Here is a 27868-nt window from a genome sequence, read left to right as displayed (position 1 = left end):
GCTTGGGCTCTTTGTGTGCGATTTCCAGATTCAGAAAAGCGACAGTGTGATGTACCGTCTAGAGTGTTGAGTTGAGCTGAAGGAAATCCAGTTTCATATCATTCCTTGGCTGTGAATCTTGCAGGGTGGCCCTCGCCGCCTCCCTTGGTTGTTGCTAAAGCTACAAGGCTACTCTCAGCTACTTGAAGAGCAGCAGACAAAAGTAACATGTCGATATTTCCCCACTCTTTTAAAGAAAAAACCTCAATCAAAGGAGGTGGCAAACCAGCCTTTAATCCAGTCAGCTCAGGCGGCACTTAATTAATATTAAGCTATCTATCACAGTTCATTAGAAATACAAATATATTGTGTATAAGCGGGGACTCCTCTAAAAAGGATTCTGTTCAGTGCTCCAGCCACCTTGGAGCAGGAACCTTACAATGCTGTTCAGTCACCATGGGGAAAGAGGGCAGTTTCAGGCCCATAGCTATACTAGTGGGAGACCGTTCTGGACAATGTAAAATGTTCATTTGTGTTCTACAGTATTACATATATCTCCAAGGAGTGCAAGGTGGCAGACATGGGAGGTTAGGCTAAGCTGTGACAGAGAGATGACCCAAGGGGAGCTTTGTGACTAATAAGGATTTGAACGTGGCTCTTCCAATCCCTAGGCTGACTTTTCAACCACTAAACTTGCTCTCTTCCCTTCCCTTCCTCCTGAAACATCGTTGAACAACAGTGACATGTGTATCCGTGCCCATGCACACGTGTGTGTGTGTGTGTGTGTGTTTTAACCTTATATGACAAACCCTCCTCCCTCTAACCTTAACCTTCTCCTCCAGAATATTCTCTATAAACTGTACAGGGCTGGATCAGTCCACTTCCACCCACTCCATTGTCTTTCTCACTCCCCACACCCTCACATTGTCATTGTTTCCCCCTCAGGTAAAGGTCTAACTCAGGCAAAGGCAAACTCAGCCCTCCAGATGTTTTGGGACTACAACTCCCATCATCCCTAGCTAACAGGACAGTGGTCAGGGATGATGGGAATTGTAGTCTCAAAACATCTGGAGGGCTGAGTTTGCCTATGCCTGGTCTAACTACACAATACATTAGCTGCAGGCCTTGCAGCCGCATCAGGGAACTAGAGAAGTTTACCTGTAGGTGCCAATGAGTGCATTTCTCTTACTGCCAAGGGCAGTGTGAGAGGTGGCAATTTACCTCAGGAATGTCATTTGGGGAAGATTAAAACCTACCTCCTTGCAACTATATACCCTCACCTTGTCTGCCCCTGAGGTTAGTATTTTTTAAAAATGTAATGTGTAGTTAGGGCCTGACCCCTAAAGATCTAGTGGCTCAGATGTTCTCTCTATAGTTTCTTGAGAAGTCCGCCCCCCCCCCCCCCCCCCATGTATAGAGGCTCAACAGCAATCAGTATTCTGGGACTCCACATGTACTTGCCAGGCTGTTTCCCCTCAGCCAGCCACCTCAGATTTTCTTTTACATCACAATTGAATATACTTCTGCATATCTAGGCAGTCCCCTAAGTATATTTTTGGGTGGCCCCATTTCACTTTCAAACGTATAATCACTCAACCGTCTAAGTTCTCTATTAGCAGGAATGATGATGGGGTATGACAGCCTGAAAGCATACTGAAATACTTACAATTGCGCTTCTGCGTAGTTTTTTATCCCGTAATTATTTATGTTGATTGCCGCTGTAATTCCACATATAATAAAAGGAACTCCTCCACTAATCAGATAAAACCTGTTAACAGATAATATTTGAAAGGTGAATTTTCAGTTGAATAGAATTCTTCATAAAAATGATTTTTCATGCTTGAAACGGTGAGGAAAACCCAAGTAACTTAGGTCGTTAACTTTAAATGCTCATTAAAATTAGAAAGAAAAGAACATTAAAGCATACAAAGTGTTTTAGGAAACAAGGTGTTCATCTTTATAATACAACATTGGGAGTATCTTTGTGATATGTCACTCAAAAACTAGAGTTCAACAAGCAAAATTATCACTTAGATGTAAATTTAAAAAAAACCCATATTAAATATGAAATATATTTTAGAATATTAAGAAAGTATTAATGATAGCTATGGTTTTCCATTTTTATACAGAAAACAAAATCATTTTATTCTATAGCTTCAATAGCTGTGGCCAAACTAAAACCTTGGAGCTAATCTCATTTTCTCAGGTAGCATTGCAACATTTACATAGGTAGTTATTTAACTCTAGGGAAGAAAGAGCATCAAGAAAAGAAACACAACTGAAAGGTCTATTAAACCAAAGAAATCTTCTTTTTTACAGTCATTAACTCGGCGGCATCTTTCCAAACACCTCTAGTCAGGAATTCTTTCCTTGAGAACTAATGACCTTCAGCAGAGCTATGGAGAAGGAGCCAAGTATTCCCACCAGCGGCCTAATCTAGGGGCAGAAAAATCACCATTTGACTTGAGACCCCAGACATTTACAGAACAGGGCTAGGGAACATCTCCCATTTCCCAGTTAAGCTGTTATTATGTTTAATACTGAATGAAAGCACAAGATTTAGGTTGCAGTCTTGCTTGATTATGTCATTTCACATGCTAGAACCTGGGATGGCGACAATGAAACCCTCCAGCTGCCAGTTCTTAAAAAGAGTCATTCCTCAAATGGGAGAGATAGGAAGCAGAGCCACTCCATCAGTTCTGTGGAGAGACCGGCTCCATGAGGCTCCAGCCCAACTTAGTCAAGATAAGAACTTTTGAGAATTGCTGTTCTTTTCCAATTCCCCATTTCCCATTCTTTTTCTTCCTCTTTTGTGTTGTGTATTTTTGTTTGTAAACCTGAGGGCAGGGACTCTTAGGCTTCTGGGAGCCTTTTTGATTGAAGCACTGGGAAAAAATGATCTCAATCAATCAATCAATCAATTGTGGGTTTTCCTTTGTGGGCATCAAGGTATGGGAAATATTTTGCAGAAACCTGCCTATATTAAGGTAAGGCTATTTCTGAGACCATGTCCAAACATGTAATTCCATAACATACTTAATGAAATTAAACCAGGATCAGTTTGGACAGGTGTCTCAGCAATGTGCCCTTTGGTGGCACTCCTCTCCCCACTATTTATGCTGATGGGTCCCAATGGGTTTAGCGGGTTGCAATGGTGGTGGCGGCGGCAGTGGCAGTGGCAGAGGCAGCAGTGCTGCTATTGACATACCATCTGGCTTGGTGCCACCATTTTGCTTTTCCTCTCACCATGTCCTGGAATGGCATTGTGAGATGGAAATTAGAGGAGTATTTCAAGCCACCTAGGCCCCTGAGGTCCAAGCAGCAGCCTGGGCAGGGTCTCTGAATGTATGCCAATGTTATAATTTTGAGAGGAAGGGGACGAATTAATAGGTGTCCATCTTTCAGGGCACTGCTCTCTAGCTCATAGCATTAAACCATTATTATTTTACAAGGACACGTTTGTCACTGAGCCTGTGCTCGTAAATGACAGATTCTCAGAAAAGCTGCTGTTGTGGCAGGAAGCATAAATGGAATCCAAGGATGAATTGTAGGATAAGGTTACCAGACGTCCCCATTTCCAGGGGACAGTCCCTGGATTTACAGATCAGTCCCATACAAAATCCATTGTAGTTGAAAAGTGTCCCTGGATTCATTGAAAATAATCTGGTAACCTTATTGTAAGAACCTGATTAATGGACTGCACAAGAATTACTGCCTGTATGTTGTTCTCCTCATTTTGCATTGCCGCCCCTCTGCTCCACCTCCTAGTAATATTCTTTTGCAACTTGCATGCAATTAAATAGTGAAGGACATGATATCGCACACTTAACTGGTTAAATACCACTTGCTTAATTCTTCGAACCAAATTCATCCAAGTGCATGGAATGTATGTTAAATTGTCGCAATTAAGCAGCAAATAATTACCACGCTCTATCATTAAGCTAAATCAGTTTCCTAGGGAATGTCTCTTATAAAAAAGACCCATCCTAATGTAACTCCCCCAAATTCAGCTTAGTACAGCCGATGAGAATTCTACATCTGAGCAGAATTCTCCCCAAAGCACTTTCCACAGAAAAAGCTGTTGTGACAGTCTTTGATGCAATGACACCAAAATACCCAGGTTACACAATGCTGTTTTATAAGCTTCAGCTTGTAAAGGGGTCTTAGTACTTTCACTCACATCCAAACCCTAGTGATGGTTCTCTATTTTTTTAAATGTATTTTTCAGTATTTCTATGCTACTTTTCAACTAAACTAGTTCTCAAACCAGTTCACAATAATGAAATCAGTTTGAAAGCCAGGTGATACTTCCCGCCATGGTAAGGGATCCAGATTCCTCCATTTAAAAAATATACAATATTGGGAGGAGGAATAAGGATCACAAGATAAGGGTTGTTGTGAGGATCTATGCCAGGGGTCAGCAAACTTTTTCAGCAGGGGGCCAGTCCACTGTCCCTCAGACCTTGTGGGGGGCTGGACTATATTTTGAAGGGGGCAAAATGAACGAATTCCTATGCCCCACAAATAAACCAGAGATGCATTTTAAATAAAAGCACACATTCTACTCATGTAAAAACACCAGGCAGGCCCCACAAATAACCCTGAGATGCATTTCAAATAAAAGGACACATTCTACTCATGCAAAAACACACTGATTCCGTGGGCTGGATTGAGAAGGCGATTGGGCCGGAACCGGCCCCCGGGTCTTAGTTTGCCTACCCATGATCTATGCCATTTTGAGCTCCTAGGAGAGACAGTGGGATAGAAATACAATTACTGCAGCTTAGATTGTTATGAAATTAGAACTGGCAATGGACACTAACTCTCCATATGCAAAAGTCTGAGAACACCACCCAGTCAAACACCTTTTCAAATACCACATTGCACTTCCAATTAGCTACTGTCTCTATAATCCAACATAAACACGAGGAGTTCTAAGATGTAGACATTGAAAGATTTGATGTTTGTATGTTTATATTTTCTTTCCTTCTAGAACTGCAAGGTCCAACAACTTAAGCCAGCAACAATATAGTAGCTTACAGGGAGTCCCAAATACCAAACAGCCACTCAAATGGCAGAGCTGGTCCACGAACAATGCACTAGGATCACCTGCATAGCTAAGCTATGTTTAATTCCAAACAGCATGTTAAATACATATTTGCATTTAAGACACATTTTTTAAAATGAAGATTGCATCATCTGGGGATGGGTGGGTTATAATTAATGAGATTAGAGCAGGCATGGAGGAGCAGTTTAACCTTTTATGCCCCTGCTGCAGGCCTAAGGAAAATTCATAGTATATCTTTAGATGCAAATCCTCCATTGGCACTCAAGGTCTGAGCCTGTGCAGAAGCCACTAAAACATTTGTCCAAAATGAGCTGGAATGCATTCATATTACCAAATCTGTGGTAAAAGGTGAGGTGGGAATTCAACAAGCAACTAGCCCATTCAGATGTTAAAACATTTTCCTACTTTGCGCTCTGAACATGCTACATGAAACAATACCTCATTCATATTATGTGCCAAATATTGATACTGCTCAGATGTGTCAGAAAGCATGGAACAGCAAAATGTGCCATTCATTATAGCCATCTCCAGCCCTGTGACTCTTCTGCCCCTTTGCTACACATGAGAAAACACATCCTAGAGATGGTACAGAGTGAAGTTGAATGCATTCAATGTATCTGAGCTACACTGCATTGATATCCAGCCCAGCACGCTGCCCGCCCTGTCTCATTGCCAAAAGAAAATTAAAATACTGTCTGGAGATGACAGGCTGTACGAATGATTCCTCACTGTACTACCACAGCTCTTAAGGGATTGAGAAAGAAAAACAACAACAACTCTGAGATATACGGAAAAGAGAAATCCCAAATGATAGAAAAATAAAATACTCAAAAGCAGTAAAGGAAGAAACAAAAGACTGTGAAGGAAATAGCTTTCTTGTAGGAAAAAGACAAGAGGTAAGATAAAGGCAAGTTCTAAAGCAGATAATCTAAACCCCACATCATTCCTGTTTTGCACAACTTACTTAAATTAACAGATTCACATCAGCAAATGTGAAATTGGACTAGGATGAACTTCAGTTTCAGAAGAAAATTTGTGTGAAGAGAGAAGGGGGAAAAACAGATTTACATCCCAATCCTATGTATGTAAGGCCCATTGTTACAAAGGATTGCAGTCCTAGACTGAAAAATTCTGTGTGATGCCTGTGGAGAAAATGAAAATATGATATTTAAATATGAGGGAATCATGAAGGAGTAGAAAACTCTGAAGCAGGTGAGGTTATGGGTTGTTAACTGGATGAAAGAAGGTACTAGGATACAGTATGAAAAACCAAAAATGATTTGTATGCAGAATTGACTGTCCATTGCTCTTTGAGAGAAGCAAAACCAGTTGTTCTTCATAAAAGAGGTCATAATCTATAAGGGAGTGTAAGGACAGACAAAAACCTACATTCAGGAATGTATTTAAGGTGCAATTTCACTGAAAATGCAATCTCATTTTGGACAGAAGCTCTGCAAAAGCATACCAGAGCTACTGCACAGCTCCCATTTGTTCCTTAGCAGATTGCAGACCCTAAAAAAGTAGTGATTGGCTAAAATGATTCAAGATCTCGAATAAGACCTATAAGAATAGGCAGTTCACCAGATGGATTTGACAGATGCTTGCACTAGAGGAAATCTGTTTGCATACCACCATGAACCACTGCATTCAATTGCAAACAATCAGGCTTTCCAAAAACGTTGACGCCTTGTGTAAGAATAAAACTAGAGGTGTTTTTAATAGTATAGATTGAATCTTTCTATCCAACCCTAGAGAGGTCTCTACAACATCAGACAGCAGACCATTCCACTGTTTGTCCCTGTGCCAGTGCAATAATAATAATAATAAAATGTCACTGTCCCTTCATGTCACTGAATACCATCCTTCTTTAATCATTATGAGACAGGGGAATTCCAAATCACAGACCACTTTTCTTCTGCCATTCATGTTGATAAATAGGATGTGATTCAAGTTGTTCTCATTGCATTCCAGGCTGTTAAATAAAACCAAACATCTCAAAAAGTTGAATATGTGACTCTGTGTCAGTTTTGGCTATTTACGCACAGTTGCTTCAGCCTGATATTTACTTGTTTATCTGTAAACTGCCTTTCAGGGCTATACAGCTTTCTCAAGGCATTTCACACAAAGTAAGACACAAAGTAAAACAATATACACATTTTACAATAAGAGTAACAATTTGGTTTATTTCATTAACAGAAAAACAGAAAAGCAAAATTAAAACAGCAATAGGGATTAAAGTACGCTTAGCGGACCAGTCTCAATAAGTAAAAAAGAAAGCCAGGTCTTCACAGTTCATTTAGCAACAATCTGCAAGGGAGATCCACAGAAGGGAGTTTGATAATGATGGGGCCATCACTGAAAAGTCATTTCTTGTAACAGCCAACCAGCCTGCAAGTGGAGCTTCCATAGGCAATCTTAAAGGTTGGGAAGGTTCAAATGGATGCAGCTGAGTTTTTAAACAAGCTAGTTCCAAGCTGGTCTGGGATTTAAAGGTACTTACCAGCACTCTGAGTTGAGTCTGGAAGTGCAATGGAAACCATTGTGTCAGAACTGAAGTCATATACTTCAGTTGCTTGGTCACTGAAAGCAACTAGGCACTGTATTCTGCACCAGTGGAAGCTTCTGGACTCTCTCCAAAGTCAGTTCCTCACAGTGTGTGTTGCAGAGTAGAGTCTACTCTGGTGGTAGTACGCACACTTAACATCAGATCAGTTTGCCAATGTAAATGGTAGAGCAGGACCTTCTCAAACCTTCCCACAGTGCCTCTCCTCAAAGATAGAAGCAACATCCTTGCCAGAAAGCAGAACAAAGAAGAACCCTGGGATGTCCTCAGATAATGTCACAGCATTTAATCCTCCTTGTGGGGGAAAATTGGTGCACGGGTCTGCCAGCTGCTCCTCGGTAATTTGCACAGTTGTAACCAACTCTCTGCTCCTTTTCCTCACGTGAGCACGGCTTTATTGAGGTAACACACTCCTGGCTGCAAGTAGTCAACAGTGAGCAGAGGCAGCTGTGACAATAGAGACTCAACTGAAATTAAGAAGCCACAGCAATGTGGCAAGCAGGATTAGACAGGGTGGCAGTTGCTGGACAACTGCCTTCCCTAAGTGTGTTGGTGATGAGAAACAGCATAGGGGATTAGTGGTGCCATTCCAACTCACTTGCCACCTGAGGCAAGAGTCTCATTCTACCTCATGAAAAGGGCTGGCCTTACAGTCCCTAAATCCCTGATCTAGACTGTCATAACCACAGCTCTGCTGCACCCACCACCAACACCTTTCACAACATTTTTCATAGTTTATTCAGGTTTCCCCCTTGTTATCCTAAACAGTACAGTTCCTTATTTTTCCAACCACCCACCTTCTCCCAGTTTCTTCCCCACTACCCTCTTTAGGTGTAGCATTATCATTGCTGTGATTAAGTTGTTTTTTAAAGCCTCATTAAGTTATTTTTAAAAGTCCACAAGCTCCTCTTTATTATTCATTTAAGAAAAGTAAGTTAGCAGGCCTCGGGATTTCTCCCTTTCGATACATATCCCAGTGTGGTACTGAATTCTACAGGCCAATACATTTCTAAAACTACCAAAGAAATGAAAAATAAAATGACATCAATGATCATTCTACAAAACCAAACACTTTTATTCACATGTGACATTTTAGATGGATTGCCTCTGGGTTGCTTGGACTCGGTGATAATCCTTAGATTCTCAAACCGAAACCATGTGCTTCTTCCAAGCCTCAGGTGCTGCTTCATTGTTTTAAATGGAGACAGCAAGACATTTAACACAATGTCCCCTGTAGCACTCTGAGAGCTCACAAGGGTTTTGTTTGCCCTGTAGCAGATGGAAGCTAGAGGAAATCCAGCTGAAATGTCACATTCAAATATGAACACGGGTTCTTTCAAATATGAAAAAAATATAATAAAATTGCAGACATTATGGCATTGTTATAGTCACAAGCAATTATCTGAAGGATGATGAAGCATATTACCAGAAACTGGAAGCCTATGGGCTTCCACAAAGAAGTGGATGTTTAGCTTAAATAGATATGTTGAAATCAGACTTCAACACTACTTTTCAGTCTCTGCTTCACCATTAGAGTGGCCAGGTCACAGGGCTGCCGTAGTGATGGGAGAAGATGTGCTTGGCAGAATTCTTTCTCTTATGCAAATCTTAGAAGTGCTCACAGTCACAAAACTTCCAAAGCTCCTTTCCCCATATGGGGATCAAACCTGCAACCTTGGCATTATCAACACCATGCTCTGACCCTCGCCACTGCAGTCCTTGTCTTCATCACAACTAACCCTGCTGCCACAATGTTCTGGCACTGATTTTGGAGGCGTGCAGGGGTGTGGAAGAAAAAAAGGTAAGTCCTATTGGCACAAGCTGAAGTCCAATGTGAAAGAGGGATGCCATAACTGGATACCAGCCTAGGTCTTACTGAGAATATATGGAAAAGAGCAACAGTGAGTGCAAAGGAGGAAAAAGGTGTGTGGCAGATCGTAGCAACTCACTCAGTGCTTCTTGTCTTGGAAAATCAAGCCTTTTTCCAAATCAGCTTATTGAATTGCACAGCCCCTTGTGAATTCCACAATCCTTATCCTAGTCCTACATAAATATATATCATGAGTACACCTGAACTAATTCTGAACTGATGAAGCGTGTTCTCCAATAAATGAGAGCACGTGTTGCGGTGTGGGCCACCGGGCCAGGCCTCTTGTTGCCAGGCTGGTTAATAGTTATTGCCTGGCATTTGTGATTGGAAACCCGGGTTGCTGGGGCAAATTATATGTTGCAAATTGGGTGGGTGGGACCATAGTCTTTAAATATTGGTGCACTCTGGTTTCTCTTTCTCTTTGCAGAGTGCATCGGATCAGGAGCAATCTTCTCATTGTCTGGTTACATTTCTTTATTCTCCCCCTTCTTTTTAATCCTCTCTAGTCCCTTAATTAATTTAATTCCCCTCTCTAGTCCCTTAATTAATTTAATTCTCCTTTTTTTCTGTTTGATTTCTCACCCCACCCCTTTCCCTGCCCTTTGGGAAGATTCTCCCTGTACCTGTGAGTGCTGCCTGTGCATAATCCTCCTGGGCTTGCCTTTCCCAATAGGGAGAGAGCCCCCATTAGGGGCTTTCTTTTGCAAAGAGGTTTCCCCCATTTTTGCCTGTTTAATTGTGGGGCTAGTCAGGGCTGTTCCCAGCCTAGCTAGAATCACTTCGTTTATAGTATCCCCAGAGGTTGGCTTTATTTTGGTTGCATGCAGTGCTGTTGGCCAAGTTTTAATTTAGCCTTGGGCAGGAGCACTATATTGAGTTCCTTTAATATTGCAATGAGACAAAAAAGGCAGAGAGCAGAAGCTGGGAGGCCTTCACGGCCTTCTCGGCCTGCACATATCATTTAAGCCTAAGCCTGCTACAGTTAGCAGTACAGCAATTGTTAAGTCTCTGTGGCATGTGACTCACTTTCTCTATAAGAATTTATCTGTTTGCAGGCTCACTTTTTGCTAATGTATATCTTAGGCAGACAGAGTGGAACCAGAGGCTCTCTGTGCCTCCAGTGAGCACTCTGTGTATGCTCTTTAACTATGCTGTTTCTGAACAAGTTTATTTTCTTCAAGTTTGTTTGCCCTGATAGTGGCAACTGCCATTTTAGAGACGAGCCATTGTGGCTTAGTGGCTAGAGCGCAGGACTAGGACCTGGGAGACAGGGTTCATATCCCCCACTTAGCCATTGTTATCACATAACAAAACAAGCTGCTCCTTTTGGACTATTCTGTTGCTTGGTAGTTCGGCCCACTTGTGATATTGCTCCTAAAAAGAACTTTGGGTTTCTTGAGGGCGTGCTTCCCTCTAAAGGGCAAACAGGTGTACCTGGACAGGTGGTGGGCTGCCTCGAGTTTGTTAAGTCATTGGAAACATTTATGTCTGGCCTAGCAGGTGATCTTAAGGCTTGGCCCGCTTGGCCCTAGAATTTGATGGCCTCTGGCAGCGTTTCCGGCCTGAATAGCTTCCCCATGTGGTGCACAAAGCATTGGTTTCACCAGTTCCTCTCATTTAGTTTTTTGCAGACTATGACAGAGCCTTTGCAGATGCCTCCAGAGTTTGCTTCTCCTGCAGAGGTTGACTTGCTGATGGCCTAGGTGCCTTATTCCAGAAGGAAGCATCTTCAGAGACGGCGATCCAGGAGCAGGGAAAAGGGGAGCAGGGATGATGCTTACACCTCCTTGCAGGTATGTCAACATCAGATGTCTACTACCAGACTTTTAGAAGACATCTAAGGCAGCCCTGTTTAGGGAAGCCTTTAATGTTTGCTGCATTACTGTATTTTAATCTGTTGTTGGAAGCTGCCCAGAGTGGCTGAGCAAGCCCAGCCAGATGGGCGGGGTACAAATACATCATCATCATCATCATTATTATTATTATTATTATTATTATTATTATATTGTGGGAGAGTGGACTAGATCTTCCTCAGGGTCCCTTCCACCCCACTATTCTTTAAGTTGCAGTTCACTATGGGAACGTTAGATGCAGGGCTGCCATTATCCCCTCAGTTTGCTAGGATCACAGGGACGGGGACATGTGGACCACTTGCGCAGCTCCACATTTCAAATGGAAATTCCCTGAGCAATAGAATCTTAAGCTGTATGCAGGAAGCTGGCCCGGCAGCAGCTTTGTTGGGACTTTTTAGGGTTTCTGGCCGGCGTAGGCCCTGTAAATTTACACATCATGGTGGCAACTCAAGGCAGGGCATTCTGCCCAAGTGGGGGCTGGGGACTAGCAAGCAATAACTCGATACCTCTCACCCATATTTCCATAAAAATATCTTCCTTGAAAGCCTGGCTAAAAGGTTATCTAGATGGGTCAGTGGTTTTGTGCTTGTGAGAAGGGTTTTTCCCAAGGTTTGGGATTCCTCTGGCTTTTCAGCCAGTGGCTCAGAACACAGCAACTCAAAGCCAGTCAGAGAGCTACCTGTGGTAGCAAGTAAGAAGGTTAGGAAGCAGCTTTCATTGGGACGTATGGAGGTATCCCCTTGATTCTCCTGCTATTCCTATTTTCATTTATCCCCTTTGGGGATCGTCCCTAAGAAAGCCCCATATAATCCCCCTTATAATTTATCGCATCCCATAGGCACCTCAGTGAATGACTCTCTGGAATTGTTCCGTGAAATATGCATCTTTGGATCAGGCAGTTGAGCTTACCAACAAATTGGATGAGGGCCTGGTTGGCATTATGCGATATTGAATTGGCTGTTAGGCTGCTGCCGGTTCACCCTCTAGATTATATGCAGTTGGGCTTTAATTGGATGGTCCTTGCATTTATAAGGCGATGCCAATGGGTTGCACTATAGGCTGTGCAGCACTCGAGTCCTTTAGCATCTTTCTGGATTGAACATTGCGAGTCAAGACTCGTTTAACTGGGGGTACCATTATTTGGATTATCTTACTGGCTGGTTCATGTGACATCAGCCTCTGCTAAGGCTTACTGTACGCCCCTTTTATTCCCTGAGGAGCTGGGTGTTCCCAGTGGTTAGGACAGTGGCTCCACTGCCCCTTTAACGTATTTGGGGGCTAGCTGGATACCGTTGCTCATACCTCTGCTTGCCTGTGGAAAAACTGTTTGCCGTGAAGGACGTTATTCTTGTAATACTTCCTCTGATAGCAAATGTTGCTTTGTCAGATTCTATCATTGCTAGGTCAGTTTTAAAAAATAAAATAAAATAAAAATGGCATGCAGGGTGGTTGTTCCAGGCTGCCCCTTCCATTCCTGCTTGGCCAGGTGGTCTCATGGCCCTGGGTCCCTTCATCATCCTGTACAGTGGCCTTGAGCCTGGCAGGGCAAGGCAATCACATGTGACCTAACTTTTCTTGAGTTTTCCCCATTGTAGTGTCAGCGCACATCTGGACTGAGGAGTGCAGGGACCGTCGGGTCTGTCTTGGTCTGATAACCAGTCAGTGTGAGGGTCCTGGCAAAATGGTCCTCATGCTTCGGCAGTCTCCGCCCCCCTTTTATGTGCTTTCCAGCTGCACTGCTTAAGGTTTAATATTGCGTTTCTGCTCGCTTTATTACGGGATCATCTATTGTTTTCGCTGTCACTATATCCCGTTTTCAGTTGGAGAGCTTCAGATCCTGGGCTCTGGACGCCCAGCTATAGCCGGATTTTCTGGAGCTCCTGTGGCGCTTTGGCAACAATTGATAATTAAGAGGAGGAGTAGCTTACATTTCCCCTTCTGCTTTCAGGTCTTATGAGAAGGCCTGGACTGATTTCTTAGCGTTTAGCTGGCAGTCCTCGGCCATTCAGAGGAACTTGCCTCCATTCTCTGAGCAGGACCTGCAGTAATTCGCCCACCTGCTGCAGATCGGATGCACTGTTAAAACTATCAGAATTCAGTCCGCTGCAATGTCTGCTGGAGTAAAGCTTTAATTTTTCAGAGACCCTTCTAAAAGTGTGTCGTGCGCAGGGTCTCGGAAAGTTGGTAAAGGCTCCAGCCTTCACAGGACTGCAGGCAGGAAGCCGGTCAATCTTGACCTATGCAGTATCCGCAACAAGTTAATACTTGTCTCCTAGTTCTAGTTCTAGACGAGACTTCTTTCAGTATTCCATTGTAATTTTGGTGTACTGAGGGTTGGGGAAATGGTGTTGGAGCCAGCACGGGGCTGAGAGTTTGGAGGCTTATTGCCTCTGGATGTTTCCTTATCTGCTTTGGAGCTTGTCATAAGTGTCTGGAGCTCTAAGTCAGACCTAGTGGGCAGGGTTGCCATCATCGGGCTTCCAGTCACAGGTAAGGTGGGCCCTTGCCCTGTTATTGTATTCTAGAAATATTTGGCTTTTCGTTCCCCTGGGGGCTGGCCCGATTCTAGAAGTTGCTGGTTCTCGTGAGTTGCTGCTTCGGGATATATGTGTTTCCCTTTTGGAGTTGAGACTTGTAGTGCACAACTCCAAAAACTGACCAGCTGGGTCGGGGGGAGGTTGTCCGCCTCCCAGTGACTGGGGAGGTGGGCCCGTTCCCGGTCAAGGATGTAAGGAAGTACTTGGCCTTGAGACCTCCTGGGGACAGCCCCCTACTCATGCAATAAAATGGTCACCCTTTGGCACGACACCAGTTCACATAAGTCATACGTAAGGCCATCTCTGCTTGGGGATCTCGGCCTCTGGTTTCGCTCCTCATTCCTTTCGCATAGGTGCAGCGACTATGGCAGCCCATTGGGGCTTCTCAGCCGCCAGGATCAAGGATTTGGGGAGATGGAAATCGTATGCTTTCAAGGGTTATGTGCGAAACAAAATGCTGAGTTTGGTACTAATGCTTGTTGTTTCAACCCTTGTAGATCCCACGCTGGTCCGCGTCTGGATAGTGGGACACAGCATCGTTCATTGGGCTGGCAGCAGAGCGAGGCAGTCTGCAAGGGGAGCGTGTCTCAGCCTCCCACAGCACGTGCAAGTGTCATGGTTTTCCAGACGCGGAATGTCATGGGGAGAGTTTATGCCGCTGATTGGTCACCGGCTGCTTTCGTCCAATCCCTGTCATGGGACCAGGGCCGCCCAATCCCTGTCATGGGAATCCTTGTCATAGGACCGGGCAATCCTTGTCATAGGAAGGCCATAGTGGTGCAGCTGGGAAAAAATGATGTGGCAACTATTGATTGCCTTGCTTTGCGCACCTCAATCCAAGGGATTTGGAGGCATTGGCAGCCTTATTACCTTCAGTGAGAATAATTTGGTCTCACCGGTTGCAGAGGCAAACCTGGCGCGGTGTTCCCGCCCGGAGGCCGCTTTAAGGGCCAGGAAGCGCATTAACTCTGCTGTTTGAGTGAAGGTATTGGAGCTGGGTGGTTTGGTGATTTCGCACCCAGACATTAATTTTAAGGCTGAGGCACTTTACCGGGCAGATGGAGTGCACCTCTCCAATTTGGGGAATGATGTTTGGCTGGATGTGGTGGCTAGTAAATTGGGTTCATGGTTGGGTTTGTGAGTGGTTGGCGGCGAGCGTTAGAGCTCGTGTGGCGGTTAGGCATTGGTTATAATATGCTGGTGGTGGAGGGGTCTGAACAGGCGGTGCCTGCCCCTCCTACTGCGCTGAAGGGAATTCTGTTAAAGGAATCCTGGGGCTTGCCATGTTTTCGTCCAATCCCTGTCATGGGACCAGGGCCGCCCAATCCCTGTCATGGGAATCCTTGTCATAGGACCGGGCAATCCTTGTCATAGGATTATGGCAAGCTTTCGGGGAGCTGCTGGGGAGAGCGGCGTGGGTCCGACGCTTAGCTCAGGTGACCCCCCAGTTTGACTTTCTCTTCTACTGGCTACCGATCGGACCTCGGGATGCCAGTTCTGTCCCAGGCGGGGGGACAGATAGTCATAACCAATGTCTAAACAACCACTCACTGATTTTGTATTTTAATAAAGTTGTGGCCAAAATAGTGCCCAAAAACCAAAACTAAATTACGTGTTATGTGTGAAGTTATTTGAGGGGTGGCCTGGGGACCTACACGCGCAAAGCGTGTTCTCCAATAAATGAGAGCACGTGTTGCGGTGTGGGCCACCGGGCCAGGCCTCTTGTTGCCAGGCTGGTTAATAGTTATTGCCTGGCATTTGTGATTGGAAACCCGGGTTGCTGGGGCAAATTATATGTTGCAAATTGGGTGGGTGGGACCATAGTCTTTAAATATTGGTGCACTCTGGTTTCTCTTTCTCTTTGCAGAGTGCATCGGATCACCCGCCCACCCGCCCTATTTTCCGGTTGACCTTGCTTTGCCTGTCATGGGGGTCGCCTGCCTTGGCGCAGGGGCCTAGTAGGAATTTTGCCATTTGGTGATTGGCTGTGCCATTTGGTTTTTGCCTACTACTCTGCAATTCGTCACAACTTGTAAGGTTGCGGTTAGGCATTGGTTATAATATGCTGGTGGTGGAGGGGTCTGAACAGGCGGTGCCTGCCCCTCCTACTGCGCTGAAGGGAATTCTGTTAAAGGAATCCTGGGGCTTGCCATGTTTTCGTCCAATCCCTGTCATGGGACCAGGGCCGCCCAATCCCTGTCATGGGAATCCTTGTCATAGGACCGGGCAATCCTTGTCATAGGATTATGGCAAGCTTTCGGGGAGCTGCTGGGGAGAGCGGCGTGGGTCCGACGCTTAGCTCAGGTGACCCCCCAGTTTGACTTTCTCTTCTACTGGCTACCGATCGGACCTCGGGATGCCAGTTCTGTCCCAGGCGGGGGGACAGATAGTCATAACCAATGTCTAAACAACCACTCACTGATTTTGTATTTTAATAAAGTTGTGGCCAAAATAGTGCCCAAAAACCAAAACTAAATTACGTGTTATGTGTGAAGTTATTTGAGGGGTGGCCTGGGGACCTACACGCGCAAATAGGCTTGACACATATTTATTCTTCCTCACCCTGAACATATAAAATGATGAAAAGAAAAGATAATACCATCCAGCTTTACAACACCCCAGAATGTTAGATATTTCCATTCAATAGGTTTCCAAGGAAATATGCTTATGTAGACCACAGAAGAACAACAGCGACAAGCCTTTCTATCTACTGCCCCAAATTCTACCCATGGAAAATCTCTTGTAACTCATTATAACTACAGAAGATTGGAGGCACTGATATGATGGCTGGCCTCCTTACCCAAAGGTTCTTTCTTTCTGTTGACGGTGCTCCGAGGGAAACAACAAGAATTAATCCTGACAACCTTAATACACTATCCACTTCTATGAATGTTTTAGAAGGTTTGCCAGAGAATGTCATATAGACGAAATTTCCCCCAGCCAAACAAATGGAGCCTGAACAGAAATGCTTATTTGGAAACTTTCCCTCTGGGTTCAGAACTACTGCTGCTCTTGTGTTCCATCAGATTTGCAGCTGTTTCAGCAGGTTTTCAATTACTTTGGCCCAATCAGCAAGAGCCAGTGGGTATATTCTGACCACATACGATGCACACTAAACATTATGGAGGGTAAAGGGTATATGATGACTGGCTTTGGCTGACTGAATGATAATGCAGTTTACCCTGCTTTTTGTTTTTTAAAGCCCACTATGTTCCAAGGGGAACATGTGAGATATATATATATATATATATATATATATATATATATCCTTGGTACTAGTGGGGAGCAGGGCACAACTTCCTAACTATATGCATCATTCATAAATGTTCCACCTGCCCAGGAGTTTTTGATTTTCAAAAGCTTTGCCTATCAAATAGAAAACTTAAATGGGACAAGAAAAACAACAGCGTGTGGAATTGCACATAAGATTAGTTCTGCCCAGAAAAACTGTGAAGTCTTGGAGGACTTGTAGAGACTCACCTATTAAAGGATGCTTCAAGGGTGCAATATCCTGCCTTACAGCAAGGAGTTAGATTTGATGACCTACTTGGTTTGTTGCAGCTACAAGATTTTACAACTCAAATGTTCTGAGTTTACATTAATCTTCTTCTATTACCTTTTTATTGAAATTTCAATGCAGCACTGTGGCACTCAGCAAAGAATTCAAAGGCGCTGCCATTCCAACATAAAGCGATACAATGGTGATTGAACTGCAACTATGAAAAATATATAATTCCCCAGTACCTTTCCCAGCAAAAGCAAGTTCTAACCTGTTTCTATATCCCATCTATTGTGATGAGGCAGCACTTTTGGCAACCTTAAGGAACTCCAACTTCCAGGCTTTTCCAGACATAATTTTCAGAGCACTCTGCTCAGTATTTCTGCTTTTAATGTCTGTTTAACATTTTTTTGTTTGTTTGTTTTTTACTGCATTTTGATAATATGCACTTACTTTTTGCCTTGCGATTTTATTAGTGCAATTAGTGCAATTTGTATAAATTTGTTATATTAAGTGGCATCTAAGTTAAACACACACACACAAATGCTAGAGAACTGCTATCCTAGCTGTCTTGATTTGTCAGAGGTGAGAGTAGAACAAAATCTTAGGACAGAGCTTTCCAAACTTATAATGTTGGTGACACACTTTTTAGACATGCATCACTTTGTGACACGGTAATTCAGTTTTACTAGCAAACTGGAGGTTAAACTAACCCCTTTCCACCCCTGGCAGGAGTGCAAGGAGTGTTCGCACGACACAGTACAATGTCACAACACACAGTTTGAAAAACTTTGCACCTCAGGAAGACCAGCAGGAATCTGGTTGAAGTAAACAATGCCAGCTGGTGATGATGTCACAGGGAGATGCCAGGGAAGGAAAATATCAATTCAGTTAGGGTTATTAAAAGCAAATTTCTGAACAAAGGAGAACACCAAAGTAGTAAGTTAATAAATAAGTGTTGTGTGTGTGTGTGTGTGTGTGAGAGAGAGAGAGAGAGAGAGAGAGAGAGAGAGAAGAGAGAGAGATGACCCATTCATGTCTCTTCCTAGTTGTTTGTTCATGTAGGTTCGAAGTAGCATTATACTGACCCACATCTTCAAGGTTAGTCCTCTGTTCCAGCACCTAAGCTGCATTTGCATTGTTTCTATTCTGGCAACAGATGAGTATGTGTCTTGCCTCTATATGCCTTGCCCTTTCTGTTCTGAATTCCTATCTGCATGTTTAGTCGACAGAAAGAAAATGGCTTTATTATTTTGGTTCATTCCCAAAACTTTCCAAGAACAACATGATCCATGCTGCTTTGCAATTTGTTTCTTTTGACACCACGATTCTGATACATCACCTTTTATCTAACTGCAAGCTCATCCATGCACGAACAGATGAAGACTTTTAGCTGCTAAGAACAGTTACTATTGCCTCTGACCTCACTATTCATTTATAGTAATCTCGGGATTGCAACCAAACTCCCGGTAAGCATCTTAAATCCAGATACTCAGAAGGAGAAAAGGAGCAACCTGAATACAATGCTAGATTTATTATTTGGGACACTTCTCTGGTTCTTTTGCTCAGTTCTTTTTCAAGCCTAGATTTTACAGCCTGCCGGAAAGACAGCTGAGCCAGAGCTTTGCACGCTATTTCTCAGGTGAATTTATTTTTGGCTGCTTCACTTTTCGTTTAGTATGTGCAAGGTGACTTGGCATACACTTGCTGATTTATGGGATAGATTTATAAACATGGTAAGTTACAGGTTGATGGGAGAGAGAAGACTATGTGATGGAGGACTAAGCAAAGGTCAAGTGCCAGTTGAAAAAAGAGGCGGCTGCTGCTGCTGAGTTTGTAGGCTGATGAGATTAAAGCAAACCCCAGTAAAGGTGATCTACAGCAAGCAACAGGAAGATTTAACACGCAACATGTCAACTAAATAAAATACTAAAATATCTGTGCAACAATTCACAATGTATCTTCAGCTAGGCTCTACCTTTTTATCAATAGCAGCTCATTGCTAGGAGCAATAGTAGATCATATTGCTAGACACAAACAAGATCCTTGGATGAGGAACTGTTTTGCTACGCCTTCATTGCTACATGCACACAGGTTTCCCATAGCTTACTGTGAGGGAGACACCATAAAATGTGTGGGGGGGGGATGTGTATTGTTATGAGTTGGGGGGATCAGTCTTGATGGTCTCTGTGGATCCCTTCCAGGCCTTTGATCCTTTACCCAGCAAGGGATAGAGTCCAGTGGAAGAGGCTGCTGAATCTGCCAAGCCAGTTCCTTTGTTAAGGTACTGGTTTTGTTGGCTACTTAAGTGTCCACATCAGCATCCCAAAATATGAACTAGGTTACAAGAGTCACAACTAAATGATGGCGCACTCCAGGCTGATGGATGGTTTTTCCTCCACTCTCCTCAGCTAGGTGCTACATAGGGAGAGTTGTGTATGAGTGAGTTGGAAGCAAGCTGGATGCTGGAGACAGAGGGACACATTTTGCTCTGTGCTGAGCATAATATGGACTTTGGGGGCTTCTCTCTAACCCTCCCATAAGCTGCAAGTTGCCTTCATAGGGATTAAAGGCTCATTTATACAAATCTTGGCCAGCACTGAGAAGCCAGCTTGTGGGAAATTTATATATGCTCACTTGAATTAGGTTGCATAAAAAGTTGCAGATGCTACACATCTGTTAAGCTATAATATGGGAGAAATTAATCCAATAATAAATTAGTTCCTGAAAAAATAAGGTCCTTTTGGAGTAAGTCAAAACTGTTTGAAATATTTACTGTGCCGTTCCATTGCTCTTAATATTTACAAATTGGACAAACGTATAAGGAAAACTATATTATGGGGGGGGGGGGGAATCACAGGTGAAAGACAGAGCAAAGTTGGCAGTTAAATATCAGAGAGCTTCTATGTGAGTTCAATGAGATTTCTTTCCTTGTGCAGTCTGGACATGGCCAAGATGCTTAAGTTGAAGCTGCTCAAGATAGTTGGCAAACATGGTACAAACCATAGTCAGCAGAGTGAGATTTCCTGTCTGTCAGGTTTTGCATGCATTTATTCATAAAGTCCATCCTTCTGCATCCTTCTGCTTTTTTTTTTTAAAAAAAAGCTGCATAAAAATGCATTTAGCACATTTATTCACAAAACATGAATTTTTGTAGTAGGTTCCTCTCCTCCAAAGTGCATGTGACCTACATAGATGACTGGACTACGACAGCCACATATGTAAGATCATGTGCAGTTGTGTTTTAGGGGACCTTCCATAGCTCTTAAGCTCTGGGCAGCAAATCAGGATTTTAAACAGATCAAGGACATGTTTGCTGTGGTGCAGAGGGAAGCGAATAACTGAAGGGTCACCAGAGATGGGAAGCAGACACAGGATTTGCAAAGAAAAGCCACTGCAGCAATGTTTGAGAAACAGATTTGGTGTTCTGTGGCACAGTTTTTGGTTGTGCTCATCATTCCCTTTCCCTTCATCCTGCCTCCCTTTTACTCTGGTATGGCACAAAGGGTCCCTCCCGAGGCAAGGTAGGGATCCAGGCTTGTGGTAGGGGCATTGCACTGTGGAAATATTAAGGGCATGAGAAGAGTCCTGATGGATCAGGCCAAAGTCCCATCTAGTCCAACCTTCTGCTCTCACATATGCCTGTGGGATGCCAGGAGGAAGGACCTGAGGACAACAGTGCTCTCCTCACTTGCAGTTTCCAGCAACTGGTATCCAGAGGCATATTGCCTTGGGCAGTGTAGGCAAGTCCTTCAGTTAGAGTGACTGATGGAACTCACAGCAGAATAATAGCAATAGTAGTAGTAGTAGTGATAATATAGTGGTACCTCGGGTTACATACACTTCAGGTTACATACGCTTCAGGTTACAGACTCCGCTAAACCAGAAATAGTACCTTGGGTTAAGAACTTTGCTTCAGGATGAGAACAGAAATCGTGCTCCGGCGGCACAGCAACAGCAGGAGGCCCCATTATCTAAAGTGGTGCTTCAGGTTAAGAACAGTTTCAGGTTAAAAACGGACCTCCGGAATGAATTAAGTACTTAATCCAAGGTACCACTGTAATAATTTATTGTTTATATGCTGCCCATCTGACTGGGTTCACCTAGCCAATCTGGGTGGCTTCCAACAAATGAAAACACAATAAAACATCAAACATTAAAAACTTCCCTATGCAGGGCTGCCTTCAGATCTCTTCTAAAAGTCACATAGTTGTTTACGTCCTTGACATCTGATGGGAGGGCATTCCACGGGGCAGGTGCCATCACTGAGAAGGCCCTCTGCCTGGTTCTCTGTAACCTCACTTTTCTCAGTGAGGGAACTGCCAGAAGGCCCTTGGAGCTAAATCTCCAAGCTAAATTATGGGGAATGGAGACGCTCCTTCAGGAATGCAGGGCCAAAGCCGTTTTATGGCTTTAAAGGTCAGCACCAACACTTTGAATTGTGCTCAGAAACGTACTGGGAGCCAATGTAGATCATTTGAAAGCAGTGTTATATGGTTCCAGTGGGTGCTCCCTGCCACTAGTCTGGCAGCCACATTCTGGATTAGATGTGGTTTCCGAGTCACCTTCAAAGGAAGCCCCATATGGAACTACATTGCTGTAGTTCAAGTGGGAGATAACGAGCACATGTATCACTCTGGTGAGACAGCGTGCAGGCAGGTATGGTCTCAGCTGGCATACCAAATGGAGCTGGTAGACAGTTGTCCTTGACACAGACGTGACCTGCACCTCCATGGACAGCTGTGAGTCCAAAATGACTCACAGGCTGCGAACCTAGTCCTTCAAGGGCACAGTTCAGGACCAGGGAGTCCCCCACACCTGCCTGCACCCTGTCCCCCAGAAACAGTGCTTTAGTCTTGTTGGGATTGAATCTCAATCTGCTAGCCACCACCCACCTCCCAACTGCCTCCAGACATTCACACAAAATCTCTGACATGCAAGCTGTATTACCTAATTAATAATATCATCTTTCTGCTTAACTGTCTCTTTCTCTTTCTTGGGAATCACAAGAACTTTCCAGTTCTGTTCAAAATGTTAATTTCTAACAGTGGAATGGTTGAAATTCTTAATGTAGGCAATTGGTACTTTTTCTCCTAGAAATTTAGCTACAGCAATACAGAGTTATCTAAAATTCAATTGCAACTCCAGCTCAGCTGCTGCTGCATCATCAGGCATTAGTACACCTTGAGAAAGTCAATAACCATCACGATGTCCTTCTGCTTTCAAGTGAGGAGAAAAGAACCATTAACCTATCTACCCCCATCAAGGCAAGAAATTCCTAAATTGCCTATTTAATACAATGGCATTTTGGAATGGAAAACAAAACATGCAAAAATAATGCTAATAATAGGTTTTGTGCCCTTAAACTCACATCCTTTAAGTCACAGCTTGCAATATATCACTGTGTCAATCTTACACAATCACTAAGAGAATGACTTTGTTAATAAATGGAATTCAATGGAGGGGGAAAAAAACCTCTATTAAAGACAAACATGCATTTAAAGTGGTTGTGACTCACATTTGCTGTCCCCCAGTGGAGGCTGGTTACTTAGGACAACTGGGGCACTGCCCCATCACATGGAGTTTAAAGAGGAAGGGGAAGAAATTGAAAGTTTCCCTCAATAATAAAAACAAAAAACAAACACTGTTTTCTGTTTTCTGCACACTCCCAAGTCTATCATTTGAACTGCTGCAGTCATTTCTGTCAACCTTCCATTATCTGGCCAATCAGTGTTTGGCCCAAGGTCTCACAGTGAGTTTCACGGGTGGTGATTTCCTCCTAGAGTCTGTTCCCAGACTCTAGTCCAATTTATTCCTTATTCTGGAAAGTAGTCCTGGAAGTGAATAACCTGGATGAGGGAAATAATCTTTCCCCATATACCTGGATGTTTAGGGCAGCCATTGTTAACAGTTACATGTGCTGCCTTTTAACTGCCCACTGGTCCCATCTAATTGGCATCCCAGGTCCAAGGTCCACCAACCACCACTACTACATCCTGAGGAACATGCCATCCTGGGCTCCTGTGGGAGGAAGGGCGAGATACAAATTTAATTATAAGTAAATAAAATAGATCTACATTTCTGCTCAGAGCTGAAAATGCATATTAAAAACCACTTCTACCACACTTTAGAACATGTATCTGTCTTCACCCTAAGAACAAAATATGGGCGTATGGAACAACTGAAACACCAAAGTATAGAAATGAATCATTGAGATACTGGAGAAATTCAGACATAATGTTCCTGACTCAATAACTGAATTCTATTGAGGGAGGAATGAGCAACAAGCCCTTCTCCTTTCTCTTGTCCAGATGCAAAGGACACTTCCAGATTTGTCAAACCTCAATTTCCCCATGATGCCTGAACCAGGAAACTGTGGCTGAAGCACTCCCTACAAAACAGAACTGCAAACCACAGTTTGGTCCTGCTTTGGAATCTTGCAAAACCGCAGCAAAGCCACCATTTCACTTTCTAGTGAAAAATTATGGCTGTGGTCTCTGGCCATCTGCTGACTTGAGTGCTTTGCCCTTCAATTTTATATTCATTTAACACCCGTGCTATAAGTAGTCAAGAGGTTTTCAAAGGGCAAACTGCTAAAGTAAATGCCAGCAAGTGCTTTGTTGTATTTGAAAAAGGTTTTTGTTTGCTAGTTACCAAATAGCTGTAGAAAGTCACAGGAGTTCAAAAAGAAGTTCTGGGGAACGCTGTGTGTGCGAGCACGCACACAGAACATGTGTATACACACATGCACACACATTCAAACCCCTTTGGGTCCCACCTACTTTTTGTTCATGTACCTATTCATTCATTTATTGTTCCACTAGACACAGTGGTTTACAACTTAAAAACACAGAACTATACAACACAGTAATAAACAACAACACTGCTCCACCCCGCCCAGTTTAAAAGACTGTTTAACTAGCCAAAGGCTGGGGAGAAGATGCATGTTTTTTTGCCTGGTGCCTAAAGATGCATAATGAAAACAGGCAAGCCTCCCTGTAGAAAGCATTCCATAACTGGCGAGCCACCACAGAGAAGGCCCGTTCTCATGTTGCCAACCTGTGGGCCTCTTGTGGCCCACAAACAAAGAAGGTTCTTAGATGCTGACTGCAGGGTCTGGGATGGTTCATATGGGGAGAGGCAGTCCTTGAGGTATTGCGGTCCTGAGCCGTTTAAAGCTTTATAGGTCTAAACCAGCGCTTGAATTGGGCCCATGAATGAATTGGCAGCCGGAGCAGATGGGTCAGTATTGTTGTTATATGCTCTAACGGTCTTACACCGGTGAGCAACCTAGCCACTAAATCCTGTACCTCCTGAAATTTCTGAATCTTCAGCAGCAGCCCCATGCCTAATTTAAAGGATAGATCTCTCAGGGGCTGGATGCCACCAGTGGACAGACTGAAGGTGAGTGAAGCCAGAGACAAATGTGTCCTGACCTAATCTAGAATTCTGCATAGAATTCCAAATCCTATGCAGGCCTACTCAGAAGAAAGCCCCACTGGAATTTATGGGGTTACTCTGTATACAGAGGATTTTAATATAACACACCAATATAAGTACTATTCTGAAAGCACATTGTCAGGGAACTGCCATCAGTGTCCGAGGGAGAGAGCAAGCTCCGAAGGGATCCCAGAGAGCGTCCCGGGAGTGGGAGGGGCAGCCCATCTTCTGGGGGAGAGAATCAGCGTAGCTCCAGTGGAGAAGGGGGGGAGATGGGGGAATCAGCGAGGCGATCCCATGACTCCTTGCCGGGGACCAGCGGGGAGAGGAGGGGTCCTCCGCTGCCCACGCCCTCCTTGCGCAGAAGGCTTCCGCGCAGGGAGAGTAAGCGAAGACTGGGTGTCAAAGAACTTATTTGCTGGAAGAAGTTTAAGAAACGCCCACTGTCGGATTCTGCCAGTGATTGAGATGGTCACGGGCGAGTGGCTGCCCGCACAGGAAAGGTTCACTCAGGCAACCCAGCCAGACGTTGGGACAAGCTTATGCACAAGCAACCCCTAGAGCCATTACACACATGAAAGTAATTCATGTGCCAGAGAGAATGTGTGTGTCGATTACATATATGAGAAAGTGAGTGCAAAAGCCTACTAATTTGTTCTCAGACAGCTGGGGGGGGGGAATTATATTCAGCAAATCTTACAACCAGAAAGGACAGGAAGAAAGGAACTCAGATCAGAAGAATGGAGCAGTTTCAGGAAGTGTTGGGAGGCTGTGAAAGAAGAGACTGAAGCCCCATGCAGTTCCCTGGTTGCAGGTGGCCCACCTGTGAATTCAACTCACCCTTTATATAATTTATATATTTATTTTTAATATTTTTTATTTTTCAAAGCAGTATGCTTTCATTTTAAGGTGTTTCTCATGGTAGCAATTAAAAATCTCATCAATTTAATTTATTTCTGAAGAGCACGGATGTGATAAAACCAAAAATACATTTTTAAAATGATACCTAAAGTTGTTTTTCTACCATTCTTTTTTTAAAGAGGAAAAAGAATGGTCAGCTTTCAACAAAAGAGATTGTTTGCAAAATCTCTACCCATCTTGCCTTCAGATGCAAAATCATTGCATAGTTACATAAAGTTTGTGATTGATACTGACATTAAAGTTACGTGCCTAGGAAATTTAATGTACCCCCATGAAATTTGTCATTTGCATTATAAAAAAATAGGTTATCATGCATGAAAGAAAATTATAGCTTAACACGTAAGATATATATAATACTGGTTCATTTCTTTAAACGTACCAGCTGGATCAATCAAAAATAGGAACTATAAGGGAAAGCAGCCTGTAATAAGGAGGTTCAAATTATACCTGCTCTGACCATAGTGTATAACACTACCGATCTCCTTGATTCTACACATGCACAATTCCCCCTATAATAGTCTTCATTATAATGTGAAACTTAAACTGAAAATTATATGTTTTGCAACTTTAAAAAATTGCATATGCTGCCTATAGAAACCACACAGGCTCTCTGTGTATGCCACAGAAATCTTCCTACTGTGGCTTAAACTATATGTTATTCAGACTCTGGTGATTCTTTCATTTAGCATTTTTCAAAACTCAAGCAGGCTGGGCAGGCTGCAAATCTGAGTGAAGGAGGAGTGCCCAGAGCAGGTCTGCTTAACCCTTTTCTGTCTCTCCCCCACAATTTCCCCCTATGGCATACCCTCCAATGAAAATAGGGACATACTAAGGAAAAATGGGACATTCCAGGATCAAATCAGAAACCAACATGGCTTCTGTAAATCCAGGTTTGTCCTTTGAAAATAGGGACACTTGGAGGGTCTGCCATATGGGTAGAACACCAGACATGGGAGATTAATTTTTAACTGAAGGAAGAAAGGGTTAAGTAGCCTCTCCCCCTCCCCTTTCCCAGCCAGATAGATAGATGATAGATAGATATATCCCCCCCCCTCTCTCTGTGTGCCAAATAATGACTCATTGGACTCCATGTAGTAGTGTGAGCCTACGACTATTGTTTCTGAAATCACACACAAAAGTCACTAATGAACAAATTCTAAAAGTTAAGCACATCATCAAAATGAAACTGAGTGTGAATCTGCAAGGATGTTGCTCCTCCCAGCAATTACTTTTAATCACAATTTTATCTACGTCCCAAGTACTCCATTTAGGTAAGTGGATTTCATTACCGCTATACCCACTCCAACTTACTGATGTTCAAAACCCTGCATCCCTTCGGATCATACATAAACAAGCAGTTTTGGTCAAAGCAAGTTTAAAGCAGCTAACATGTTGTTGTTTTTAAAACTGCAGGATCAAAAAGCAGAAGGCCCTTCCAAACGAATGAGAGCTCCTTGCAAACAAAGGAGAATGATAGTTCAATAAAGAAGAACATGCCTAACTTCTAAGTAAGCTTTGTGCAAGCAAGTCAGGGATGCACCCGTACAATATATCTAAAGCACTTTAACATTTTGCATTCTGGGAACTGTAGTTTGTTAAGGGTGCTAAGAATTGTTTTGACACCTCTGTTCCCCTCGCAGAGTTATAGTTCCTTGGGAAGAGGGGTTGATTGTTAATCACTGTGGGAACTGTTGTTCAGTTCCCAGGGTCCTTTGGAGACACACTATCACTGTCAAAGTAGAATAGCAATGCTTTTAATGTATGGGGTGGGGGTGGTCCAGGGTAGATGCTCAATAAACAGGACATATGGAGGATCTCAGTTCAAGCTTGAAAGTCAATGTCAATGGACAGAGACTGTGGGTTGGGTTGGGTTGGGTTGGGTTGGGTTGAGGGAGAAGTTTCCAAGCAAATCCCAAGCTGCATCCAGGCAATTTTCTGCAAGCAGAACAACCTGGACCAATTGAATGGAGTGATATTCAGAGCTATGGATATTAAAGAAAAAGATTTACATGCCTTTTGCTATGAACATCAGTCTACAAATTCTCTAAACTGCAAGTAATTAAGGATCCTAAGGGGTGGGGGAAACCAAACAAACAAAAACAGGCAAAAATTATATGTGCATTTTGCAATTATGCATT

General features: G+C 43.4%; 1 protein-coding gene across 2 annotated transcripts in view; it reads right to left on the bottom strand.

Moving 5' to 3' along the window:
• The window catches only part of ADGRA1 (adhesion G protein-coupled receptor A1), a 307922-nt gene that overhangs the window by 5750 nt on the left and 274304 nt on the right, over positions 1-27868 (bottom strand). For both annotated transcript variants that reach the window (XM_083443486.1, XM_083443487.1), the window contains one exon: positions 1646-1747. In XM_083443486.1, the coding sequence (XP_083299612.1) occupies positions 1646-1747 (102 nt within the window). The remainder of the gene's footprint in view (positions 1-1645; positions 1748-27868) is intronic.

This window comes from Podarcis tiliguerta (assembly GCF_965153285.1).
Source record: "Podarcis tiliguerta genome assembly, chromosome: 5".
Taxonomy (NCBI): Eukaryota; Metazoa; Chordata; class Lepidosauria; order Squamata; family Lacertidae; genus Podarcis; species Podarcis tiliguerta.
The sequence above is the reverse complement of the archived record's forward strand: the minus strand, read 5'-3'. Positions and strand labels throughout refer to the sequence as shown.